The following is a 24,167-nucleotide window of genomic DNA, read 5'->3' as shown; positions in this document are numbered from 1 at the left end:
GGATTACCTGGAGCTACCACACAACTGCCTTTTTTTATAATATAGTATCCCCTAGCCACAGGCTTATCAAGGGATACACACGCACACACACACACACACACACACACACACACACACACACACACACACACACACACACACACAGGCCAGGAGCTGAGTCTCGACCCCTGCAACCACAATTAGGTGAGTACACACAAAGCTTATAAAATATCAATGTTTTATATAGTGTATCACGTCGAAGATTCATTTGTAATCCCGATGCTTTACTAACCCAGGAAATCCCAAGAAAGCCAAGCACTGTGACATTTTCACTGGCGTCATTTTCTTTCTCATGATGCGACTAGCATCAGCCGACTAAACTCCTAGGTATCAACTATCAGTTGACAGTATTTGAGGTTATTTGCCATATTCCTGGTAAATACGGATGTTATGGCATTTCATGATATGCTTCATTGTCCCCGATATCGCTAAAATACTGCCCTGAGATTTCGCCATAATGTCGGATGTGAGCAACGTTGTGTCTGGTTATGCTGTCTTCAGATTTCTTTATCGACGCCACCGAAACGATCAAAGAATATCCCCTTAAATGTCCCTGGATGTCCTTAAGTTGCCAACGATGTTACAAAGCCACATACAAAAGGTGACCACACACACTGGGTTGACAGTATCCTCGAATAATCACATAGTGTCCGCAGTCGCCCACAATGTCCAGAAGAGACTACCTGTCCGCCAGTCACTGAGTCTCTGGGTTCAGGGTCCTCGCTCTCTTATCTTCACAAAACATCTCTTGGAAGGTAACCTTTTCTTGTTTGGTTTTCTACCGTCCGCTTTATCCTCTTCCAGCACATTTTATCTTGTCATTTCCAAGCTTTTTCCAGGGATACAAAGGGATGTTGCCAACATGCAGGAAAAGAAACAGGTACAGAAAACCTTGACAAAGCAAATCTCTTCAGAGGGCAAATATCAAGCCTCAAATATAACGAGACGCTGTGTGGAGCATTACGAAACTCGAGAGCGAAACGTTGTCACGATAAAAGCCTGATGCCTTTCTTCTTTTTTTGTCCTTTCTATAGAAAAACTTGCTTTCTGATTTGCAGTTAAGCTGTGTGGGATAATGAGGATCTGATGTTGGTGTGGGGCTCTTGATCCAGAGAGTTGGAACTCTAGTCCACTCCCTCGGATGCAACCCAGTTACCCCGCCACCATCCCTCCCATACAAGTTTAGCGCTTCCCCACGAATTTAATCAAATTATAGCACAGATCTTTACACGAGAATCAAATTCACCTCTTCCAACGGTATTATTATTGTTATTGTTATTATTATTAGGTAAGGTCCGTCAGGAAAAAGAACAAGTGTTTCCTGACGCGGGTCTTAGTCAGATGATGACCCGCCGTTGGAGCTTTTGGTCATCTGACCGAGGCCTTCCGCTGGCTTACCCCTCCACCCCTTTAAAAATTATGACCATAGTTATAACCATTTGTTATTACCCTAAAGGGTAGAGTAGCTCCAGTTCCTTCGATCAAGAGTCCTGCACCAGCAACAAGGCACCCCCTTTGAAGAATGCAATTAAGGCAACTTGGTCTTGACGACAGTACAACCGAGTTTGCCATAACACGATAGGGATAACCTGTTTAAATTCACTTAAATTCTTCCAGACTCACCGATTCCCATTTTTTCAGTATTTCAGACTTGAAATTAATGCCCTGTTTGCCTGTTTGACAACAGGAAAGGCATTCTGGTTTCTGTTTTTGAATCGCCACTCTGTCTTGATATGTTACAAGTATCTTTCAAAAACACATCCATTCAACATTTAAACTTGAGACAAGAACTCGCACGAAAACTGAATTTCTTTTCATCTGTCTTTTCAGTTCAGTACCCTGGAAGTGTCTAGTTTTTTCAATAGATAATCTTAAGTCAGGAAACAGGACGCGCCTCCTGACAGAGGTCTTTGTTAGCTAACCAGTTCAGTGGTTGAGCACGGGCTGGTTTACCCCAGCTACGCTTTCCACACTATCCACAGGATCACCACAGCAATGTTCGAGGATGATTTGCCCTTCTTCCCATGGGTCACTTTCGTTCATTCCGTGCGCGAACTGAAGTCCAGGCGCCTGGTTGGAAGTTTCCCAGGCTAGTATTCTTTAGTTAGCACCGCCTCGCTTTTCCAAGCTTCTGGATGAAGGTGGGCAGAGTCCTGGCGTTCTCGATGCGTGCTGGAGGCAGGGAGGCTGGGTTGGAGGAAGCCAGGAGGTGTCTCACTAGTTCCCTTATATTACCTCCGTGTATCTCCCGAGGCTCCAGGGGCAGATCTGCAGTCAAAGAAAAAAACGGAAATTAGGCTTTGGCCCTCATGAAAGTGCATTAAATAACATTGTAACGATGATATTTGCAAAGCTAATTTGCTTTGCAATAAGATAATAAAGTTTATATGCATTGAGAAGTTTGTATCTCACAGTAGCCAGAGCAAAAGTGGCTGTGGCAAGAACAAAAACAGAAGTAGCACCAACATAAAAGCAGTAGTAACAACAGCGACAACAGAAAAACAGTAGCAATAACAGCAGCAGCAGGTGCAGCTGTGGCAACAACAGCAACGAGAGACGCAGTTGTAGCAGTAACAGCAGACGCAACTGTAGCAACAGCAGATGCAGCTATGGCAACAACAGCAGCAGTAGACGCAGCTGTAGCAACATCAGCAGCGCACCTGTAGCAACGACAGCAACAGGAGACGCAGCTGTAGCAGCAACAATCCTGAACCTTTAGTCACTCATCAGATATCTCCAATATAAACTAATGAGTGAACACAGAACACTTAAAGGTCATCGTCAACTGAACTGAACAATAACTCCCTTAGAACCATCTTCAAACCCATGACTGAACAACGCTGAGTTTTTTATTTTTTAGTTTCCCATCTCAAGACGTAATCACGTAGATTTCGTTTTCTTTATAAGGTAAGATTAAATACGTATCTTCAATTTTCGTTGCCTAGTTTATGTATTCGTAATTAGCCAATTTATGGGGCCGTTGTGATAGTTTATTGGCGTACTCAACCGTGTGTACTTGCCTGTATGTACTAGCTTATATGTGGTTACAGGGGGTCAGGTCTTGGCTGTTGGCCGAGCCTCTTCGCTGGAAACGACTGGGTTAATTCACTCCTTTACTTCTATAACCTTATCGTACCTCCTCTTAAAGCTGTGTATGTATGGATGGATTTTTGCCTCTACTGGTCTCAGACCGGGCCGCGGGGGCGTTGACCCCCGAAATCCTCTCCAAGTAAACTCCAGGTAACTACTCCACTGTCGTGTGTAGTAGTAGTAGTAGGTACTAGTTATCAAAGGCACTTGTCGATAGACACTTGGCCTGTTATATGTGTGGTGTATGTATGTATGTGTGTGTGTGTACTCACCAAGTTGAGGTTGCAGGGGTCGATTCACGGCTCCCGGTCCGGATATGTGTGCGTGTGTTTACCTGGAGTTTACCTGGAGAGAGTTCCGGGGGTCAACGCCCCCGCGGCCCGGTCTGAGACCAGGCCTCTTGGTGGATCAGAGCCTGATCAACCAGGCTGTTGCTGCTGGCTGCACGCAAACCAACATACGAGCCACAGCCCGGCTGATCCGGAACTGACTTTAGGTGCTTGTCCAGTGCCAGCTTGAAGACTGCCAGGGGTCTGTTGGTAATCCCCCTTATGTGTGCTGGGAGGCAGTTGAACAGTCTCGGGCCCCTGACACACACACACCTATTTGTGGTTGTGGGTGTGTACTCGCCTAATTGTGGTTGCATGGGTCGATTCACAGCTCCTGGCCCCCGTGTGTGTGTGTGTGTGTACTCACCTAATTGTGGTTACATGGGTTGATTCACAGCTCCTGGCCCCTGTGTGTGTGTGTGTGTGTGTGTGTGTGTGTGTGTGTGTGTGTGTGTGTGTGTGTGTGTGTGCTCGCCTAATTGTGGTTGAGTGTGTGTGTACTCACCTAATTGTGGTTGCATCTGGAGGTTACCTGGAGGTTATTCCGGGGATCAACGCCCCCGCGGCCCGGTCCATGACCAGGCCTCCCGATGGATCAGGGCCTGATCAACTAGGCTGTTACTGCTGACTGCACTCAGTCCAACGTACGAGCCACAGCCCGGCTGATCCGGCACTGACTTTAGGTATCTGTCCAGCTCTCTCTTGAAGGCAGCCAGGGGTTTATTGGTAATTCCCCTAATGCTTGATGGGAGGCTGCTGAACAGTTTTGGGCCCCGGACACTTATGGTGTTTTCTCTTAGTGTACCAATGGCGCCCCTACTTTTTATTGGGGGCATTTTGCATCGCCTGCCCAGTCTTTTACTTTCGTAGGGAGTGATTTCTGTGTGCAGATTTAGGACCATTCCTTCCAAGATTTTCCAAGTGTAGATTATGATATATATCTTTCCCTCCTGCTTTCCAACGAGTACAAGTCAAGTGCTTCCAAGCGTTCCCAGTAGTTAAGGTTCTTGACAGAACTTATACGTGCAGTAAAGGATCTCTGTACACTCTCCAGATCTACGATTGCACCTGGTTTGAATGGAGATGTTAATGTACAGCAGTATTCCAGCCTAGAGAGAACAAGTGATTTGAAAAGGATCATCATGGGCTTGGCATCTCTCGTTTTGAAAGTTCTCATTATCCATCCTATCATTTTCTTTGCACGTGCGATCGTGGCACTGTTGTGATCCTTGAAAGTGAGATCCTCAGACATTACTACTCCCAGGTCCCTTACATTATTTTTCCGCTCTATTGTATGGCCGGAGTCAGTAGTATACTCTGTTCTAGTTATTATCTCCTCCAGTTTTCCATAACGGAGTAGTTGGAATTTGTCCTCATTGAACATCATATTGTTTACCGTTGCCCACTGGAAAACTTTGTTTATATCTTCTTGGAGGTTAACCGCGTCCTCAGCAGATGACAGCCTCATGCAGATCCTAGTATCATCCGCAAAGGATGATACGGTGCTGTGGTGTATATCTCTGTTTATGTCTGATATGAGGATAAGGAATAAGATGGGTCGATTCACAGCTCCTGGCCCCTGTGTGTGTGTGTGCGTGTGTACTCACCTAATTGTGGTTGAGTGTGTGTGTGTGTGTGTGTGTGTGTGTGTGTGTATACTCGCCTAACTGTGGTTGCATGGGTCGATTCACAGCTCCTGGCCCCCTGTGTGTGTACTAACCTAATTGTACTCGTGTGTGTGTGTGTGTGTGTGTGTGTGTGTGTGTGTGTGTGTGTGTGTGTGTGTGTGTGTGTGTGTGTGTGCTCCATCTCACCCCAGTGCCCACTCAGCCAGCCATGTAATTTATGGACACTGCCCAAGAATTCTCTGTTTTCCACAAGCTGAAGTGGGTAGTTGGGGGGGAGAGGGGAGTGGTAGTAAGAAGTACTACCACCGCCACAGTCACTACCATCTCTACCACCATCACTACCGCCACTACCAACATCACCACCACTGCCATAAACAACACGACCACCACCACCGCTACCATAACTACTACCATCATTACCATCACAACCACCGCTACCATCACCACTATCACCACTACCATCATCACTACCAGCATCACCACCAGCGCTACCACCACCGCTTCCATAACCACTACCATCATTATTACCATTATCACCACCGCTTCCATCACTACCACCATCACTACCAACATCACCACCACCGCTACCATCACCACTACCACCATCACTTCCATTATCACCACTACCATCAGTCATCAATACCACCCCTACCACCCTACCTTTCCTTCTACCAGCACAACTACACCCCTTACAAACCACCACTACTAGCCTAACCTTCAGCTACCACAATTAACACCATCATCACCTCAACTACCACCACCACCACGAGGCTAGTTATACGATAGATATTTGATAAATATGCCAATAGACATATTCGCCACTACTAATACCGCCGACAACAATAATAACTGCATAGCAACCACCATCACGACCAGCACCAACAACCACCACACTACCACAACCCCTGCCCCAACCACCACCACCATCATAGGAATATAGCAAGCCCTGTATCATCACTGGAGCATGACCATTCAGCCAGCTACCCAGCCTGCCAGTCACCATCCCAGCCAACTAGCCCGCTACCCAGACAGTCAGCTAGCCATCCTCTCAGACAGCCAACCAGCCTGTCAGTCAGCTAGCCTCATAACCAGCCAGCCAGCCAACCAACCAGTCATGGATACTTCCAGTCAGCCAGCTACCCAGCAAGCTAGCCAGTCAGGAACACTCCCAGCCAGGTACCCAGCTAGTCAACTACCCAGCAAGCTAGCCAGTCACGAACACTCCCAGCCAGCTACCCAGCCAGTCAACTACCCAGCAAGGTAGCCAGTCAGGAACACTCCCAGTCATCTACCCTGCCAGTCAGCCAGTCAGGAACACTCCCAGCCAGCCAGCAAGCTAGCCAGTCAGGAACACACCCAGCCAATTACCCAGCCAGCTAGCCAGTCAGGAACACACCCAGCCAGCTAGCCAGTCAGGAACACTCCCAGCCAGCCATCTACCCAGGAATCAGGAACATTCCCAGCCAACTACCCAGCCAGTCATGAACACTACCAGCAAGCAAGCTAGCCAGTCAAGAACACTCCCAGCCAACTACCCAGCCGGCCAGCAAGCTAGCCAGCCAGTCAGGAACACTCCCAGCCTGCTAGCCAGCCAGTCAAGAGCACTCCCAGCCAACTACCCAGCCGGCCAGCAAGCTAGCCAGCCAGTCAGGAACACTCCCAGCCTGCTAGCCAGCCAGTCAAGAACACTCCCAGCCTGCTAGCCAGCCAGTCAAGAACACTCCCAGCCAACTACCCAGCCGGCCAGCAAGCTAGCCAGCCAGTCAGGAACACTCCCAGCCTGCTAGCCAGCCAGTCAAGAACACTCCCAGCCAACTACCCAGCCGGCCAGCAAGCTAGCCAGCCAGACAGGAACACTCCCAGCCTGCTAGCCAGCCAGTCAAGAACACTCCCAGCCAACTACCCAGCCGGCCAGTAAGCTAGTCAGCCAGTCAGGAACACTCCCAGCCTGCTAGCCAGCCAGCCAGCCAGGGCAGTACCCGGGATGCTCTACGCTTCACTACCTTCCTCTCTCCGACTGTGGAGAACACAGCTCCGAAAGCTTAGTTCAGAAATAGCTTGTGAATATCCCCAGGTTTAGCTAAAGCTTACTTGACGTTCAGCCTTAGCTGGTATATGTTAATTATCTTGTTTTAAAGGCGAAGAACAGACACTAGGGAAGGGCTTTTGATCCAGGGAACCGGAGACAACCATCACTTGAATCAAATACGACTAACCCTCATTCACTGTATTACCCTAACGGGTTTAGAGATTTTCTCATGTATAATAATGGCTTAATTTTTTTTTAGGTTAGGCCAGGTAATGTTCGTCAGGAAACAGCCTAGTTGATCAGGCCCTGATCCATCGGGAGGCCTGGCCATGGACCGGGCCGCGGGGGCGTTGATCCCCGGAATAACCTCCAGGTAATCCAGGTAACCTCCAGGTGTTTCCTGACTCGATGACCCACCTTTGGAGCTTTTGGTCATCTGACTGACGCCTTCCGCTGGCTTACCGGTCCATCCCTTTAAAAATTATGGTCATTTATAACCATTGTTAATATTATTATTTTTTTAGCAAAAAAAATTTTAACTTTTAATTAGGCAATATATGTTAAGATGAGTAGGAAGTACATTTAGTAGGTAAGTAGACAGGGAAGTAGACAGGGAAGTAGACAGGGAAGTAGACAGGGAAGTAGACAGGTAAGTAGACAGGTAAGTAGACAGGGAAGTAGACAGGGAAGTAGACAGGGAAGTAGACAGGGAAGTAGACAGGTAAGTAGACAGGGAAGTAGACAGGGAAGTAGACAGGGAAGTAGACAGGTGGTAGTTCACGATCTACCAAAGACCCCAATGAAAATAAGGACCCCAGTGGAAATAAGGACCCTAATGGTAATAAGGACCCCAATGGTAATAAGGACCCCAGTGGAAATAAGGACCCCAATGGTAATAAGGACCCCAGTGCAAATAAGGACCCCAGTTGAAATAAGGACCCCAGTGGAAATAAGGACCCCAGTGGAAATAAGGACCCCAGTGGAAATAAGGACCCCAGTGGAAATAAGGACCCCAGTGGTAATAGGGACCCCAGTGGAAATAAGGAACCCAGTGGTAATAAGGACCCCAGTGAAAATAAGGACCCCAGTGGAGATAAGGACCCCAGTGGTAATAAGGACCCCAGTGGTAATAAGGACCCCAGTGCAAATAAAGACCCCAGTGGTAATAAGGACCCCAGTGAAAATAAGGACCCCAGTGGAAATAAGGACCCCAGTGGAAATAAGGACCCCAGTGGAAATAAGGACCCCAGTGGTAATAGGGACCCCAGTGGAAATAAGGAACCCAGTGGTAATAAGGACCCCAGTGAAAATAAGGACCCCAGTGGAGATAAGGACCCCAGTGGTAATAAGGACCCCAGTGGTAATAAGGACCCCAGTGGTAATAAAGACTCCAGTGGAAATAAGGACCCCAGTGGAGATAAGGACCCCAGTGGTAATAAGGACCCCAGTGGAGATAAGGACCCCAGTGGAGATAAGGACCCCAGTGGGAATAAGGACCCCAGTGGTAATAAGGACCCCAGTGGTAATAAGAACCCCAGTGGTAATAAGGACCCCAGTGGTAATAAGGACCCCAGTGGAGATAAGGACCCAAGTGGTAATAAAGACCCCAGTGGTAATAAGGACCCCAGTAGTAATAAGGACCCCAGTAGTAATAAGGACCCCAGTGTTAATAAGGACCCCAGTGGAAATAAGGACCCCAGTGGTAATAAGGACCCCAGTAGTAATAAGGACCCCAGTGGTAATAAGGACCCCAGTGGTAATAAGGACCCCAGTGGAGATAAGGACCCCAGTGGTAATAAGGACCCCAGTGGTAATAAGGACCCCAGTGGTAATGACCCCAGTGGTAATAAGGACCCCAGTGGTAATGACCCCAGTGGTAATAAGGACCCCAGTGGTAATAAGGACCCAAGTGGTAATAAGGTCCCCAGTGGTAATGACCCCAGTGGTAATAAGGACCCCAGTGGTAATAAGGACCCCAGTGGTAATAAGTTATTAACTTATTTTAATTATTTATAGGTAATCTACACATATGTTGCTATGTATGATAATTTATGTAACTGTATTTATGTCTATCTGTACCTGAATAAACTTAATTAGGTCTCTCTCTCTCTCTCTCTCTCTCTCTCTCTCTCTCTCTCTCTCTCTCTCTCTCTCTCTCTCTCTCTCTCTCTCTCTCTCTCTCTCTCTCTCTGGTAGTTTAGATCAGTTTTCCTTGCGGTAGAAACCTCTGTTTCTTTCTACCTGCTAATACTTTCTTATTCTTAATTACTGCCTCATTACCGTGGTGTTAATTACACCTTAATTAACATGATGGAGGATGGAGTCGTCTCCTTCTCTCTCTCTCTCTCTCTCTCTCTCTCTCTCTCTCTCTCTCACTCGATATATATATATATATATATATATATATATATATATATATATATATATATATATATATATATATATATATATATATATATATCTCAAACCAAAACATGGAAATGAGAAAGACTGGAAAAGAAGTAGACAAAAAGAAAGATAATTCTTACTGCTACTGTTACTACTGTTACTACTACTATTACTACTACTATTACTACTACTGTTACTACTACTGTTACTACTACTATTACTACCATTACTACTACTATTACTACTACTGTTACTACTACTGTTACTACACTATTACTACCATTACTACTACTGTTACTACACTATTACTACCATTACTACTACTGTTACTACCATTACTACTACTGTTACTACACTATTATTATCATTACTACTGCTCTTACTACACTATTACTACCATTACTACTACTGTTACTACCATTACTACTGCTGTTACTACCATTACTACTACTGTTACTACCATTACTACTACTGTTACTACACTATTACTATCATTACTACTACTGTTACTACACAATTACTACTATTAATACTATTAATATTACTATTACTACTACTGTTATTACTACTGTTACTACTATTGTTACTATTGTTATTACTACTGTTACTACTATTGTTACTATTGTTATTACTACTGTTACTACTATTGTTACTACTACCGTTATACTACTGTTACTACTACTATTACTACTGTTACTACTATTACTACTACCATTACTACTGTTACTACTAATATTACTACCATTACTACTGTTACTACTATTACTACCATTACTACTGTTACTACTATTACTACCATTACTTTTGTTACTACTACTGTTACTACTACCATTACTACTATTACTACCATTACTACTGTTACTACTATTACTACCATTACTACTGTTACTACTAATATTACTACCATTACTACTGTTACTACTATTATTACTACCATTACTACTGTTACTACTACTATTACTACCATTACTACTGTTACTACTATTACTACTACTATTACTACCATTACTACTGTTACTACCACTATTACTACCATTACTACTGTTACTACTACTATTACTACCATTACTACTGTTACTACTATTACTACCATTACTACTGTTACTACTACTATTACTACCATTACTACTGTTACTACTATTACTACCATTACTACTGTTACTACTACTACTACCATTACTACTGTTACTACTATTACTACCATTACTACTGTTACTACTATTACTACCATTACTACTGTTACTACTATTACTACCATTACTACTGTTACTATTACTACCATTACTACTGTTACTACTATTACTACCATTACTACTGTTACTACTACCATTACTACTGTTACTACTACTATTACTACCGTTACTACTGTTACTGCTACTATTACTACCATTACTACTGTTACTACTAATATTACTACCATTACTACTGTTACTACTACTGTTAGTACTACTATTACTACTACTGTTACTACCATTACTACTGTTACTACTACTATTACTACCATTACTACTGTTACTACTACTATTACTACCATTACTACTGTTACTACTATTACTACCATTACTACTGTTACTACTATTACTACCATTACTACAGTTACTACTACTATTACTACCATTACTACTGTTACTACTATTACTACCATTACTACTGTTACTACTACTATTACTACCATTACTACTGTTACTACTACTATTACTACTGTTACTACTACCATTACTACCATTACTACTGTTACTACTACTATTACTACCATTACTACTATTACTACCATTACTACTGTTACTACTTCTATTACTACCATTACTACTATTACTACTATTACTACTACTATTACTACCATTACTACTGTTACTACTACCATTACTACTGTTACTACTACTATTACTACCATTACTACTGTTACTACTATTACTACCATTACTACTGTTACTACTACTATTACTACCATTACTACTGTTACTACTACTGTTACTACTACTATTACTACCATTACTACTGTTACTACTACTATTACTACCATTACTACTATTACTACCATTACTACTGTTACTACTACTATTACTACCATTACTACTGTTACTACTACTATTACTACCATTACTACTGTTACTACTATTACTACTGTTACTACTACTATTACTACCATTACTACTGTTACTACTACTGTTACTACTACTATTACTACCATTACAACTGTTACTACTACTATTACTACCATTACTACTGTTACTACTATTACTACCATTACTACTGTTACTACTATTACTACCATTACTACTACTATTACTACCATTACTACTGTTACTACTACTGTTACTACTACTATTATTACCATTACTACTGTTACTACTACTATTACTACCATTACTACTATTACTACCATTACTACCATTACTACTATTACTACTGTTACTACTACTATTACTACCATTACTACTGTTACTACTATTACTACCATTACTACTGTTACTACTACTATTACTACCATTACTACTGTTACTACTATTACTACCATTACTACTGTTACTACTACCATTACTACCATTACTACTGTTACTACTACTATTACTACCATTACTACTATTACTACCATTACTACTGTTACTACTACTATTACTACTATTACTACTACTATTACTACCATTACTACCATTACTACTGTTACTACTACCATTACTACCATTACTACTGTTACTACCATTACTACTATTACTACCATTACTACTATTACTACCATTACTACTGTTACTAACATTACTACTATTACTACCATTACTACTATTACTACCATTACTACTATTACTACCATTACTACTGTTACTAACATTACTACTATTACTACCATTACTACTATTACTACTGTTACTACTACTATTACTACCATTACTACTGTTACTACTACTATTACTACCATTACTACTGTTACTACTACTATTACTACCATTACTACTGTTACTACTACTATTACTACCATTACTACTGTTACTACTACTATTACTACCATTACTACTATTACTACCATTACTACTGTTACTACTATTACTACTGCTATTACTACCATTACTACTGTTACTACTACTATTACTACCATTACTACTGTTACTACTACTATTACTACCATTACTACTGTTACTACTGCTATTACTACCATTACTACTGTTGCTACTGCTGCCATTGCTACTGGCTTGCATGCTGTTGCTACCTGCTTATGCTATGTTACTGCCATTACTGCTGTTGCTTGCTGCTGTTGCTGCCATTGCTGCTTGTTTCTGCTTGTACTGCTGTTACTGCCATTGCTTGCTGCTTGCTACTGTTCTGCATTGCTGCCATTGTTGCTGCTACTGCCATACTGTTACTGCCATTACGATGTGCTGCTACTATTGCTGCTTGCTGCTGTGTTACTGCCATTTACTGCTTGCTGGTGCCACTGCAGCTGCTGTTGCTGCTGCTATTACTGCCATTACTGCTGTTGCGCTGCTTACTGCTGCTGCCATTGCTGCTGTTGCTGCTGCTATTACTGCCATTGCTACTATTACTGCCATTGCTAATGTGCTGCTACTATTACTGCTGTTACTGCTAATGTTGCTGCCATTACTGCTGTTGCTACTGCTGTTACTGCCATTGCTATTACTACTGTTACTACCATTACTACCATTACTACTGTTACTACTACTATTACTACTGTTACTACTACTGTTAGTACTATTACTACTGTTACTACCATTACTACTGTTACTACTACTATTACTACCATTACTACTGTTACTACTACTATTACTACCATTACTACTGTTACTACTATTACTACTACTATCACTATAACACCTGCAACAATAACACAAACAAACGAGTTACTCTGAGCAGACGCCCAATAAACAACTACATAAACATCTGCTCTTCGTCGTTCAGGTGTTTACAGTCTTGTGTAAGCCGAGACATCTACCCCTAACCCCTTCCCCTAGCCCTTACCTCCTTCCCTTAGCTCTTACCTACTTCCCATAGCCCTACCTCCTTCCCTTAGCTCTTACCTACTTCCCTTAGCTCTTACCTACTTCCCATAGCCCTTACCTCCTTCCCCTAGCCCTTACCTCCTTCCCTTAGCTCTTACCTACTTCCCATAGCCCTTACCTCCTTCCCTTAGCTCTTACCTCCTCACCTTAGCCCTTACCTCCTTCCTTTAGCTCCTTCCCTTAGCACTTACCTCCTTCCTTAGCCCTTACCTCCTTCCCTTAGCCCTTACCTCCTCCTACCTTTTCCCTTACCTCCTCCCTTTCTTACTCTTTTTTTTCCTACAATCATTTCTCCCATTTCCTCTCCTCTCTTTTCTCTCCAACTTTCTATTTCCCCTCTTTTTCACTTCTAAGGGGAGATGCATCGATTCCGGTAAAGGACTCATATGCAATGGTAGTAATGGTAGTAATGGTAGTAACAGTAGTAATAGTAGTAAGACACATATGCAACAGTTAGGCATCTTTATTTCGAAACGTTTCGCCTACACAGTAGGCTTCTTCAGTCGAGTACAGAAAAGTTGATAGAAGCAGAAGATACTTGAAGACAATGTAATCAGTCCATCACCCTTAAAGTTTTGAGGTGGTCAGTCCCTCAGTCTGGAGAAGAGCATTGTTCCATAGTATGAAACAATATGAACAATGCTCTTCTCCAGACTGAGGGACTGACCACCTCAAAACTTTAAGGGTGATGGACTGATTACATCGTCTTCAAGTCTCTTCTGCTTCTATCAACTTTTCTGTACTGGACTGAACAAGCCTACTGTGTAGGCGAAACGTTTCGAAATAAAGATACCTAACTGTTGCATATCTGTCTTACCTAACAACCTGTCGGTATTTTATACCATTTTAATGTTCAAAGAACTCTTAATTCAAGGAATTAGAGCTACCCTCCTCTTTCTCGGATCAGATTCGAGTACCACTTCTGATAGAATACTCTGTCCTCTGTAGGAATTTCTCTAAATAACAAAAAGGCACAATACCGTGACTGAAACGATACACAAATAACCAGCACATAAAAGAGAGAAGCTTACGACGACGTTTCGGTCCGACTTGGACCATTTACAAAGTCTGTTATTCTTGCCTTGTTGGCAGTCTTTTGTTATTAGTCTCGTGCGAGTAAGGTCATTGAAGCTAAAACGTTGTGTAGTTTTAAAAGTAGGTTAGACAAATACACGAGTGGGTGTGAGTTGAACCTAACTGGCTTGGGTCAGTAGGTGTGATGCATTTCTCCTTCCTTCTTAAGTGAATGTGACTTGAAAACCTGACTGTGGGTGGGTGTGAGTTAGACCTGATAGCTTGTGCTACCAGGTCGGTTGCCGTGTTCCTCCCTTAAGTCAATGTGACCTGACCTGACTAGGTGGGTGCATTGGCTTAAGCCGGTAGGAGACTTGGACCTGCCTCGCATGGGCCAGTAGGCCTTCTGCAGTGTTCCATCGTTCTTATGTTCTTATGACTAAGCCAGTAGGTGGATGTGCTTAGCACGGGGCAGTAGGCCCGCTGCAGTGCTCCTTCTTGCAGTCCAAGAATATGCTATCCACCTCCTGTCTCACTTGTGTTACTTTGTCGTAAAATTCCAGGTTTGTGGGACATGATTTAGCATATCTAAACTCATGTTGGTAATTGTTATTGTAACCGTTTCTTACACGGTATGCATGTTAGTGGTACTAGTCTCTCGATAAATGAATATCACAACTGTCAGACACTGCATCATCATGGAATCTTGGTACAAAGAATTCTCCAACTTGTCCTACCTTTGGACGAAGATCTACTTCGACTAGTGGATGGTACCACTATGACCCCGCCTCCTCCTGCTTCGCCTCACCTGACTACAGTATATAAGCCACGTCTACGGCCCTATGCTGTACATTCTACAAGATTGATGGACTGAACACATCGACTCCAGGCTGAGGGACTGATTACCTCAATCTCCTCCTCTCCTTGCACCTTTCTGCTTTGTATTGGACTGATGAAGCCGCTATGTGGCGAAACGTTTCCTAAATAAAGATTCCCATATGGTGCATAAGTGTCTCAATCTTCAATATCAAATTGGTATACCATACCGACAGGTTGGTTTGTAAGACACAGACAACAGTCAAGTGCGGGAAGTAGTCAGGAGCAGTAGAGATTTGAAGACGATGCAATCAGTCCATCACCCTTGAAGTCGTAGATTTGAGATTGTCAGTCCCTCAGCCTGGAAAAAAGTTCTGTTCCAGAGTGTGAAACAATCTGAACATCAAGCGACAGTGTGACTGTTTCAGACTATGGAACAGAACTCTTCTCCAGGCTGAAGACTGACAACCTCAAATCTACGACTTCAAGGGTGATGGACTGATTGCATCGTCCTCACATCTCTACTGCTTCTGCCTACTTCCTGTACTCGACTGAAGAAGCCTACTGTATAGGCGAAACGTTTTGGAATAAAGTTGCCTAACTGTTGCCTATGTGTCTTACCTACCTCTCGATAAATATTGAATACTGGCCGCTTTAAATACTGGGACTACAATTGTTGTGTTCCAGATCGCTAGTGGTTTTCTCATGTCTGGTGACCTATTGTAGATTTTAGCTAGTGGTTCGGTGTTTCTGCTTCCTCTCCCAGAATCTATATGGTAACACCTTGTCAGGTCACATCGCCTTTGATGTATCCAGATCTCACTGAAGATTTGTTTTTTGCCTCTTTCCTAGTTGTGTGTATGGTGTGCAGCTGATAAACTAGACAGGAGCTAAGACTCGACCCCTGCAACCACAAATAGGTGAGTACATGTGTAACACTTGGGTATCTGTATTGTAGACGTTTCGCCATCCAGTGGCTTTATCAATACAAATTCTAGGACATAACTTGAAGACAGTAGAACTATGTACAGAAGATGAGGTAATTAGTCGCTCAGCCTTGGAGTTGGTGTGAAGATCACCGCAGTCGTGAAGATTCTGGAGCACAGGCAAGGAGGCTGGTGCTTATATACTAACGTCAGGTGGAATGAGACGGGTAGCAGACGAGGGCATAGTCACTGGTAAGCGGGATTCTCCGGTGGAAGGTCATACCCAAAGGGATGGGTAAGTTGTTGTAGTCTGCTACCTGTCACATTCCACCTGACGTTAGTATATAAGCACCAGCCTCCTTGCCTGTGCTCCAGAATCTTCACGACTGCGGTGATCTTCACACCAACTCCAAGGCTGAGCGACTAATTACCTCATCTTCTGTATATAGTTCTACTGTCTTCAAGTTATGTCCTAGAATTTGTATTGATAAAGCCACTGGATGGCGAAACGTCTACAATAAAGATACCCAGATGTTGCACATGTGTCTTAACTTTCATCTTGTCGGTATTGTATACCATTCTTGCACAACAAAGGATATTGGTGAAGATCAGAAGTAGTTAGAGGTAATCAGTCCATCACTGCTTCTGTTAACTCTTCTGTACTTGACTGAAGAAGCCTACTGTGTAGGCGAAACGTTTCGGAATAAGACACCTAACTGTGTGTGTGTACTCACACAGGTTTGATTCAAAGAAGGGAATGCAGCTCCAGTTCCTCAGATCAAGAGCACTATGCCAACATCAAGGCACCCACTACCTTGAAGGGATAGTCGTACCAGGAAGCACTAGGCTTGACGCTTGACTCAGTTTTTATTCTTAAGCAGTAGTCTTCCTGTCTTCATATCCACCTGTGAGACTTCTTTGCGTCTCCAGCATCTCATGATGCATCTCGTTTGCGTCTTCTTTGCGTACGGTAGGCTGGGAGGTCCACCCTAGGCAGGATAAAACACAAATCTTTGATATTCAGAACCCTCACAGCGGCCATCACTGCACCGTTGCCACCTAAACAGCAATCCCTTTTATTCAGTAAACATCTGCAATGGCAGCTTTTATTTGCCTTAACAGCCACGTACGCGCCAGCCACTGGTCTTACGTGACTCTAGATTTTATTATTACAAGTACACCTCATCAAAAAGCAGCGTATATAAATAGGGAATATATCTACAAGTGGGAGTGAGACGCCCCCTTGGGTGAGGTCCAGACGACAGGTGGCTGGATACCCTGCGGGACCCAGCAGTTGCCACACGCCGCCACCCTCCTCCTCCTGCCATCTTATCTAGATTATTCCTAATTAAATATTCATACACGGGTTTAGGGTCGCTAGATTTGCATGTCTTCTAATAAGATTATATTTGCTTATCATGATGGCACGTCTCAAATCAAAAGAGAATCATTCATTCACGGCGTAAATGCGCGAATACCGATCTGCTTCCTGATACGCTGCCCTGAAATATAGGGTTTAGGTAAACTGTTTACAATATGCAGCTCCCCGCGGGTAAAGGGATACGACACCATGACTGTTGCCCTCAACGTGGCTTCTCACAGCCTCTAGGAGGATCCAGCTCCTCTCTTCCATGCCAGAAACGATGCTGAAACAACCAGATGGTCATACCATCCAGTACTTTTTTTTTTATATCCTTACTTGGCCTGCTTTGAGTAAGGTCGTTCGATTATGAGGATAAGTAAATAATTAGATTTTTATTCAGGTTTAGCGCATAGCTTTATTTTTTTAACGATGGACCTGTATAAGATAAGTGGAAACTAATCTAGGATAACCCAATAAAGTCTAGCAATGTGACTTTTTTTCACTGGGTTATAAGCAAGTATCTCTCAAAGATATGTTAATATATATATATATAAATTAAGATATAATTTTCTATATAATTAGAAAAGAATAAAAATAGCAAAGTTTTGTAATACGACATTATTAGTGGGTTCAGAAAATTAACATAGTTTACCTTCTCTGTGATTACTACAGGTCATCAGGTCATTATTATAATTGCCTCCGAAAAGAAAATTAATGTTTTTTTTATTTAAGTGGTGGAAGGGTAAGCCAGCGGAAGGCCTCTGTCATAAGATCAAAAGCTCTAGTGGTGGGTCATCACTGAAACCCGGGACAGGAAACACTTGTCCTGTTTCCTGACCAATCTTGTCTAAACTACAAAGAAAAAAATACACCAGAATACTTCATTATTACCAAAGATAAGCGCTAAACCAGTACGAAAGGGGGGGGGTGAGTATTGGAAACTGGAGCTGCCCACCCATTTCCCAGGTAACGAATGATCCCGACAGGTTTAATGATTCTTAATACATATATACATTGGCGTATATCCCTCGGTGTATATATCCCTCGGTGTATATATAGTGAGATGTACACATCTGTGTGTATAACCGGGATGTATATCCACTGAGAGGTATATAGTTCTCTGTATATGCACCTAGTGTGTATAAATGTTTATACAGGTATACACATCAGTGTATATACACCTAGTGTGTATAAATGTTTATACAGGTACACACATCAGTGTATATACACCGAGAGGTTTATATACAAGTGAAGAAAGAGGAAGGATGTGAGATGGATGGGAATAACAATGACTGTAGTAATCTGATGAACGGAAGTAATGATACGTGCGAAGGTGTGCTTACCTAATTGTGGTTGTAGGGGTCGATTCATAGCTCCTGGCCCTGCCTCTTCACTGGTTGCTACTATGTCCACTCTCTCCCTGCTCCACGAGCTTTATCATACCTTTTAAAGCTATGTGTGGATCCTTCCTCCACTACATTACAGAGTGTTCCACTTCCTGACAACTCTGTGACTGAAGAAATACTTCCTAACGTCCCTGTGACTCAGATGTGACACAACTGGAAGTTGTGTCACATCTGAACATCCTGTACCTATCCAATTCCTCTCAGTATTTGATATGTTGTTATCATGTCCCCCCTATCCCTCCTGTCCTCCAGTGCCGTCAGGTTGATTTCCCTTAACTACACATATGCTGCTATGTATGATAATTTATGTAAATGTATTTATGTATACCTCTGCCTGAATAAACATACCCACGTCTCCTCGTAGGACATACTGTGTGTGTGTGTGTGTGTGTGTGTGTGTGTGTGTGTGTGTGTGTGTGTGTGTGTGTGTGTGTGTGTGTGTAACATAATCACCAGGAAATCACGACTCGAGGGTAGGGAGAGGGAGAGAGTATAGGTGAACACCTAATTTCCTCTCAGGACGCAGGAACTTGAGGTAACCTGAGTATGGTCTGTCCTGTTCTCACGACCAGGTCCCAGGCCACACCAGACCAATTCTGAGGTAACCTCGTAGCGCAGCCAGGAAGATTTCTGAATGAGAACAGAGGAGGATTTTCCCAAGGAATATTTCTGAAGATGTGAATGGGATTCTGCAACAAAGATCTCATTGTATAAGCCTCTAGGCTGAGACTGTGGGAAGGACGGGTATAAGGGGGCGCTTCTTCGAGGAGACGGATTGACACCTGACACTTCCTGTCCCCTGTCTCTCTCTCTCTCTCTCTCTCTCTCTCTCTCTCTCTCTCTCTCTCTCTCTCTCTCTCTCTCTCTCTCTCTCTCTCTCTCTCTCTCTCTCTCTCTCTCTCTCTCTCTCCCCTGTGGTGCCTCATAGCTCATTGGTGACAGTATTCGATTAACAATCGCAAGGTACCGTGTTCGATAACTTGACGCGGAGAAATATAAATGCATATTTCCTCGCATACCCCTGATACCCCCTACCCACCTAGCAGTAAAAACAGGTACCAGTCTTACTAGTAAATACCAATATATATTTTAAGAAAAAAAATAAAAAAATCGACGTGCATTATTTCCTGTTTTGATAAAATCAGATTATACCCTTTAAAAATATATATAACGTAGCCGTAATTAACATCAATATATCCTTTTAAGTTTTTTGCCCCATATTTCGTGATAAAATATAACTGTTTAGGTATTTTTAAGAGACGTGGTGGTCAGGGAGTATTTTACAGGCTTTTGCGAGAAATTCGTTTTTTTCTGAGGCTGTGGATCCCTACACTTTGCACTAGAGATGGACCCCATCTGGCTTAAGCCGGAAGGAAACTTGGACCTGCCTCGCATGGGCCAGTAGGCCTGCTGAAGTGTTCCTTCTTATGTTCTTACATGTAGTGTTTACAGCATAAAATACAGCGATATTAATCACTGTAATATAGTGTATAAACATATGTGTGCCTATATTACATACACCGAGATGTATATGTTGTAGTGTATATATTGTATATATATATATATATATATATATATATATATATATATATATATATATATATATATATATATATATATATATATATATATATATATATATACACTATTTTAGGTATTGAAGGTTGGGGCATTGGCTTAAGCCGGTAGGAGACTTGGACCTGCCTCACATGGGTCAGTAGGCCTGCTGCAGTGTTCCTTCTTTATGTTCTTAAATATTCTTGACAGGTGGTAAGCAGGTGACACGTAGTTTTAATGGGCTTCGTGTAGTACATTATTTCTAAATCCTCTCAGACTAACCAACAGATATAAATGGGTGAGAAAAAAATCGTGATCAATACGGATTTATTCCAGTCATGGGAAGATCAACACAAATGTGGTATGATGCTATCCTTTGTTGACACATTTCGCCCACAAAGTGGGACTTTATCAGGTCATAAACATATATCTTCACCCAGTCATGTGTTCAGAGTATCTCCCTTGTGATACAAGGACAAGATTCAGGTTTGGTTAACTGTTAAAATGGTTAAATTGGTTAAAAATATATATATATATATATATATATATATATATATATATATATATATATATATATATATATATATATATATATATATATATTTTATTTTTTATTATTTTTTTATTATCACACCGGCCGATTCCCACCAAGGCAGGGTGGCCCGAAAAAGAAAAACTTTCACCATCATTCACTCCATCACTGTCTTGCCAGAAGGGTGCTTTACACTACAGTTTTTAAACTGCAACATTAACACCCCTCCTTCAGAGTGCAGGCACTGTACTTCCCATCTCCAGGACTCAAGTCCGGCCTGCCGGTTTCCCTGAATCCCTTCATAAATGTTACTTTGCTCACACTCCAACAGCACGTCAAGTATTAAAAACCATTTGTCTCCATTCACTCCTATCAAACACGCTCACGCATGCCTGCTGGAAGTCCAAGCCCCTCGCACACAAAACCTCCTTTACCCCCTCCCTCCAACCCTTCCTAGGCCGACCCCTACCCCGCCTTCCTTCCACTACAGACTGATACACTCTTGAAGTCATTCTGTTTCGCTCCATTCTCTCTACATGTCCGAACCACCTCAACAACCCTTCCTCAGCCCTCTGGACAACAGTTTTGGTAATCCCGCACCTCCTCCTAACTTCCAAACTACGAATTCTCTGCATTATATTCACACCACACATTGCCCTCAGACATGACATCTCCACTGCCTCCAGCCTTCTCCTCGCTGCAACATTCATCACCCACGCTTCACACCCATATAAGAGCGTTGGTAAAACTATACTCTCATACATTCCCCTCTTTGCCTCCAAGGACAAAGTTCTTTGTTTCCACAGACTCCTAAGTGCACCACTCACTCTTTTTCCCTCATCAATTCTATGATTCACCTCATCTTTCATAGACCCATCCGCTGACACGTCCACTCCCAAATATCTGAATACGTTCACCTCCTCCATACTCTCTCCCTCCAATCTGATATTCAATCTTTCATCACCTAATCTTTTTGTTATCCTCATAACCTTACTCTTTCCTGTATTCACCTTTAATTTTCTTCTTTTGCACACCCTACCAAATTCATCCACCAATCTCTGCAACTTCTCTTCAGAATCTCCCAAGAGCACAGTGTCATCAGCAAAGAGCAGCTGTGACAACTCCCACTTTGTGTGTGATTCTTTATCTTTTAACTCCACGCCTCTTGCCAAAACCCTCGCATTTACTTCTCTTACAACCCCATCTATAAATATATTAAACAACCACGGTGACATCACACATCCTTGTCTAAGGCCTACTTTTACTGGGAAAAAATTTCCCTCTTTCCTACATACTCTAACTTGAGCCTCACTATCCTCGTAAAAACTCTTCACTGCTTTCAGTAACCTACCTCCTACACCATACACTTGCAACATCTGCCACATTGCCCCCCTATCCACCCTGTCATACGCCTTTTCCAAATCCATAAATGCCACAAAGACCTCTTTAGCCTTATCTAAATACTGTTCACTTATATGTTTCACTGTAAACACCTGGTCCACACACCCCCTACCTTTCCTAAAGCCTCCTTGTTCATCTGCTATCCTATTCTCCGTCTTACTCTTAATTCTTTCAATTATAACTCTACCATACACTTTACCAGGTACACTCAACAGACTTATCCCCCTATAATTTTTGCACTCTCTTTTATCCCCTTTGCCTTTATACAAAGGAACTATGCATGCTCTCTGCCAATCCCTAGGTACCTTACCCTCTTCCATACATTTATTAAATAATTGCACCAACCACTCCAAAACTATATCCCCACCTGCTTTTAACATTTCTATCTTTATCCCATCAATCCCGGCTGCCTTACCCCCTTTCATTTTACCTACTGCCTCACGAACTTCCCCCACACTCACAACTGGCTCTTCCTCACTCCTACAAGATGTTATTCCTCCTTGCCCTATACACGAAATCACAGCTTCCCTATCTTCATCAACATTTAACAATTCCTCAAAATATTCCTTCCATCTTCCCAATACCTCTAACTCTCCATTTAATAACTCTCCTCTCCTATTTTTAACTGACAAATCCATTTGTTCTCTAGGCTTTCTTAACTTGTTAATCTCACTCCAAAACTTTTTCTTATTTTCAACAAAATTTGTTGATAACATCTCACCCACTCTCTCATTTGCTCTCTTTTTACATTGCTTCACCACTCTCTTAACTTCTCTCTTTTTCTCCATATACTCTTCCCTCCTTGCATCACTTCTACTTTGTAAAAACTTCTCATATGCTAACTTTTTCTCCCTTACTACTCTCTTTACATCATCATTCCACCAATCGCTCCTCTTCCCTCCTGCACCCACTTTCCTGTAACCACAAACTTCTGCTGAACACTCTAACACTACATTTTAAACATGTATATATATATATACATTTGTTAAAAAAATTAATGATGGTTAGTGAGGTTTGAAGCTTATCGATTACACGAGTGGCATTAACCAACCAAACATGATCGACACCATGCCCAGCCCTTCTAGGGTAGGATAGGTGCTTGAGCCCGAGCCTTTAGCTCACAAGACTGTCATTCCCATTAGCCCCCTTGAGGCGGGGATGGCGGACCAGAGAGGCCTAGCTTGTGGCTAGGCCTGGGGACAGTTGGTCCCAAAGATGAGGACGTACTTGTACCTCCTCCCATGGGAGACTTAAGTCTCGAGATACTCCCCAGATAGGGAGCCAAGGCCGGGTCACCACTACTTTGAAAAGACCCGGGCCCGGAGAATACCGGTGAATAAAAAAAAAAAAAGATGTATATCCCATTATATATATTCTCAGTGTACTGTAACCCCAATATACTCACATCTGGGACGAAAGATTTTACATCGAGGGTGAACTGGTGACATGCGGCCTTAATGGGGTTTAAAGCCTATCGACTATACTAGCCTTATTAAGGCTGTATGTAGCCTTACCATCAGACAAAAAAATTTATTCCCAAAATATATTTTAAAGTAATTTCTGCATATATACACTGAGAAATATACCTTTTGGGGTATATGTAATGTTTTATTCGTCAGGAAAGGACAAGGGTCTC

At 42.5% G+C, this 24,167-nt stretch overlaps 1 protein-coding gene across 1 annotated transcript in view; it reads right to left on the bottom strand.

Annotated features, from left to right (window-relative positions):
• Nucleotides 1–1,395: 1,395 nt before the first annotated feature.
• LOC128698585 (uncharacterized) overlaps nt 1,396–24,167 on the bottom strand; it is a 75,951-nt gene continuing 53,179 nt past the window's right edge. The window contains exon 4 of the mRNA XM_053790908.2: nt 1,396–2,307. Within this exon, the coding sequence (XP_053646883.1) occupies nt 2,144–2,307 (164 nt within the window). The 3' untranslated portion in view covers nt 1,396–2,143. The remainder of the gene's footprint in view (nt 2,308–24,167) is intronic.

Source organism: Cherax quadricarinatus, chromosome 88 (assembly GCF_038502225.1).
Source record: "Cherax quadricarinatus isolate ZL_2023a chromosome 88, ASM3850222v1, whole genome shotgun sequence".
Lineage (NCBI taxonomy): Eukaryota > Metazoa > Arthropoda > Malacostraca > Decapoda > Parastacidae > Cherax > Cherax quadricarinatus.
The sequence above is the reverse complement of the archived record's forward strand: the minus strand, read 5'-3'. Positions and strand labels throughout refer to the sequence as shown.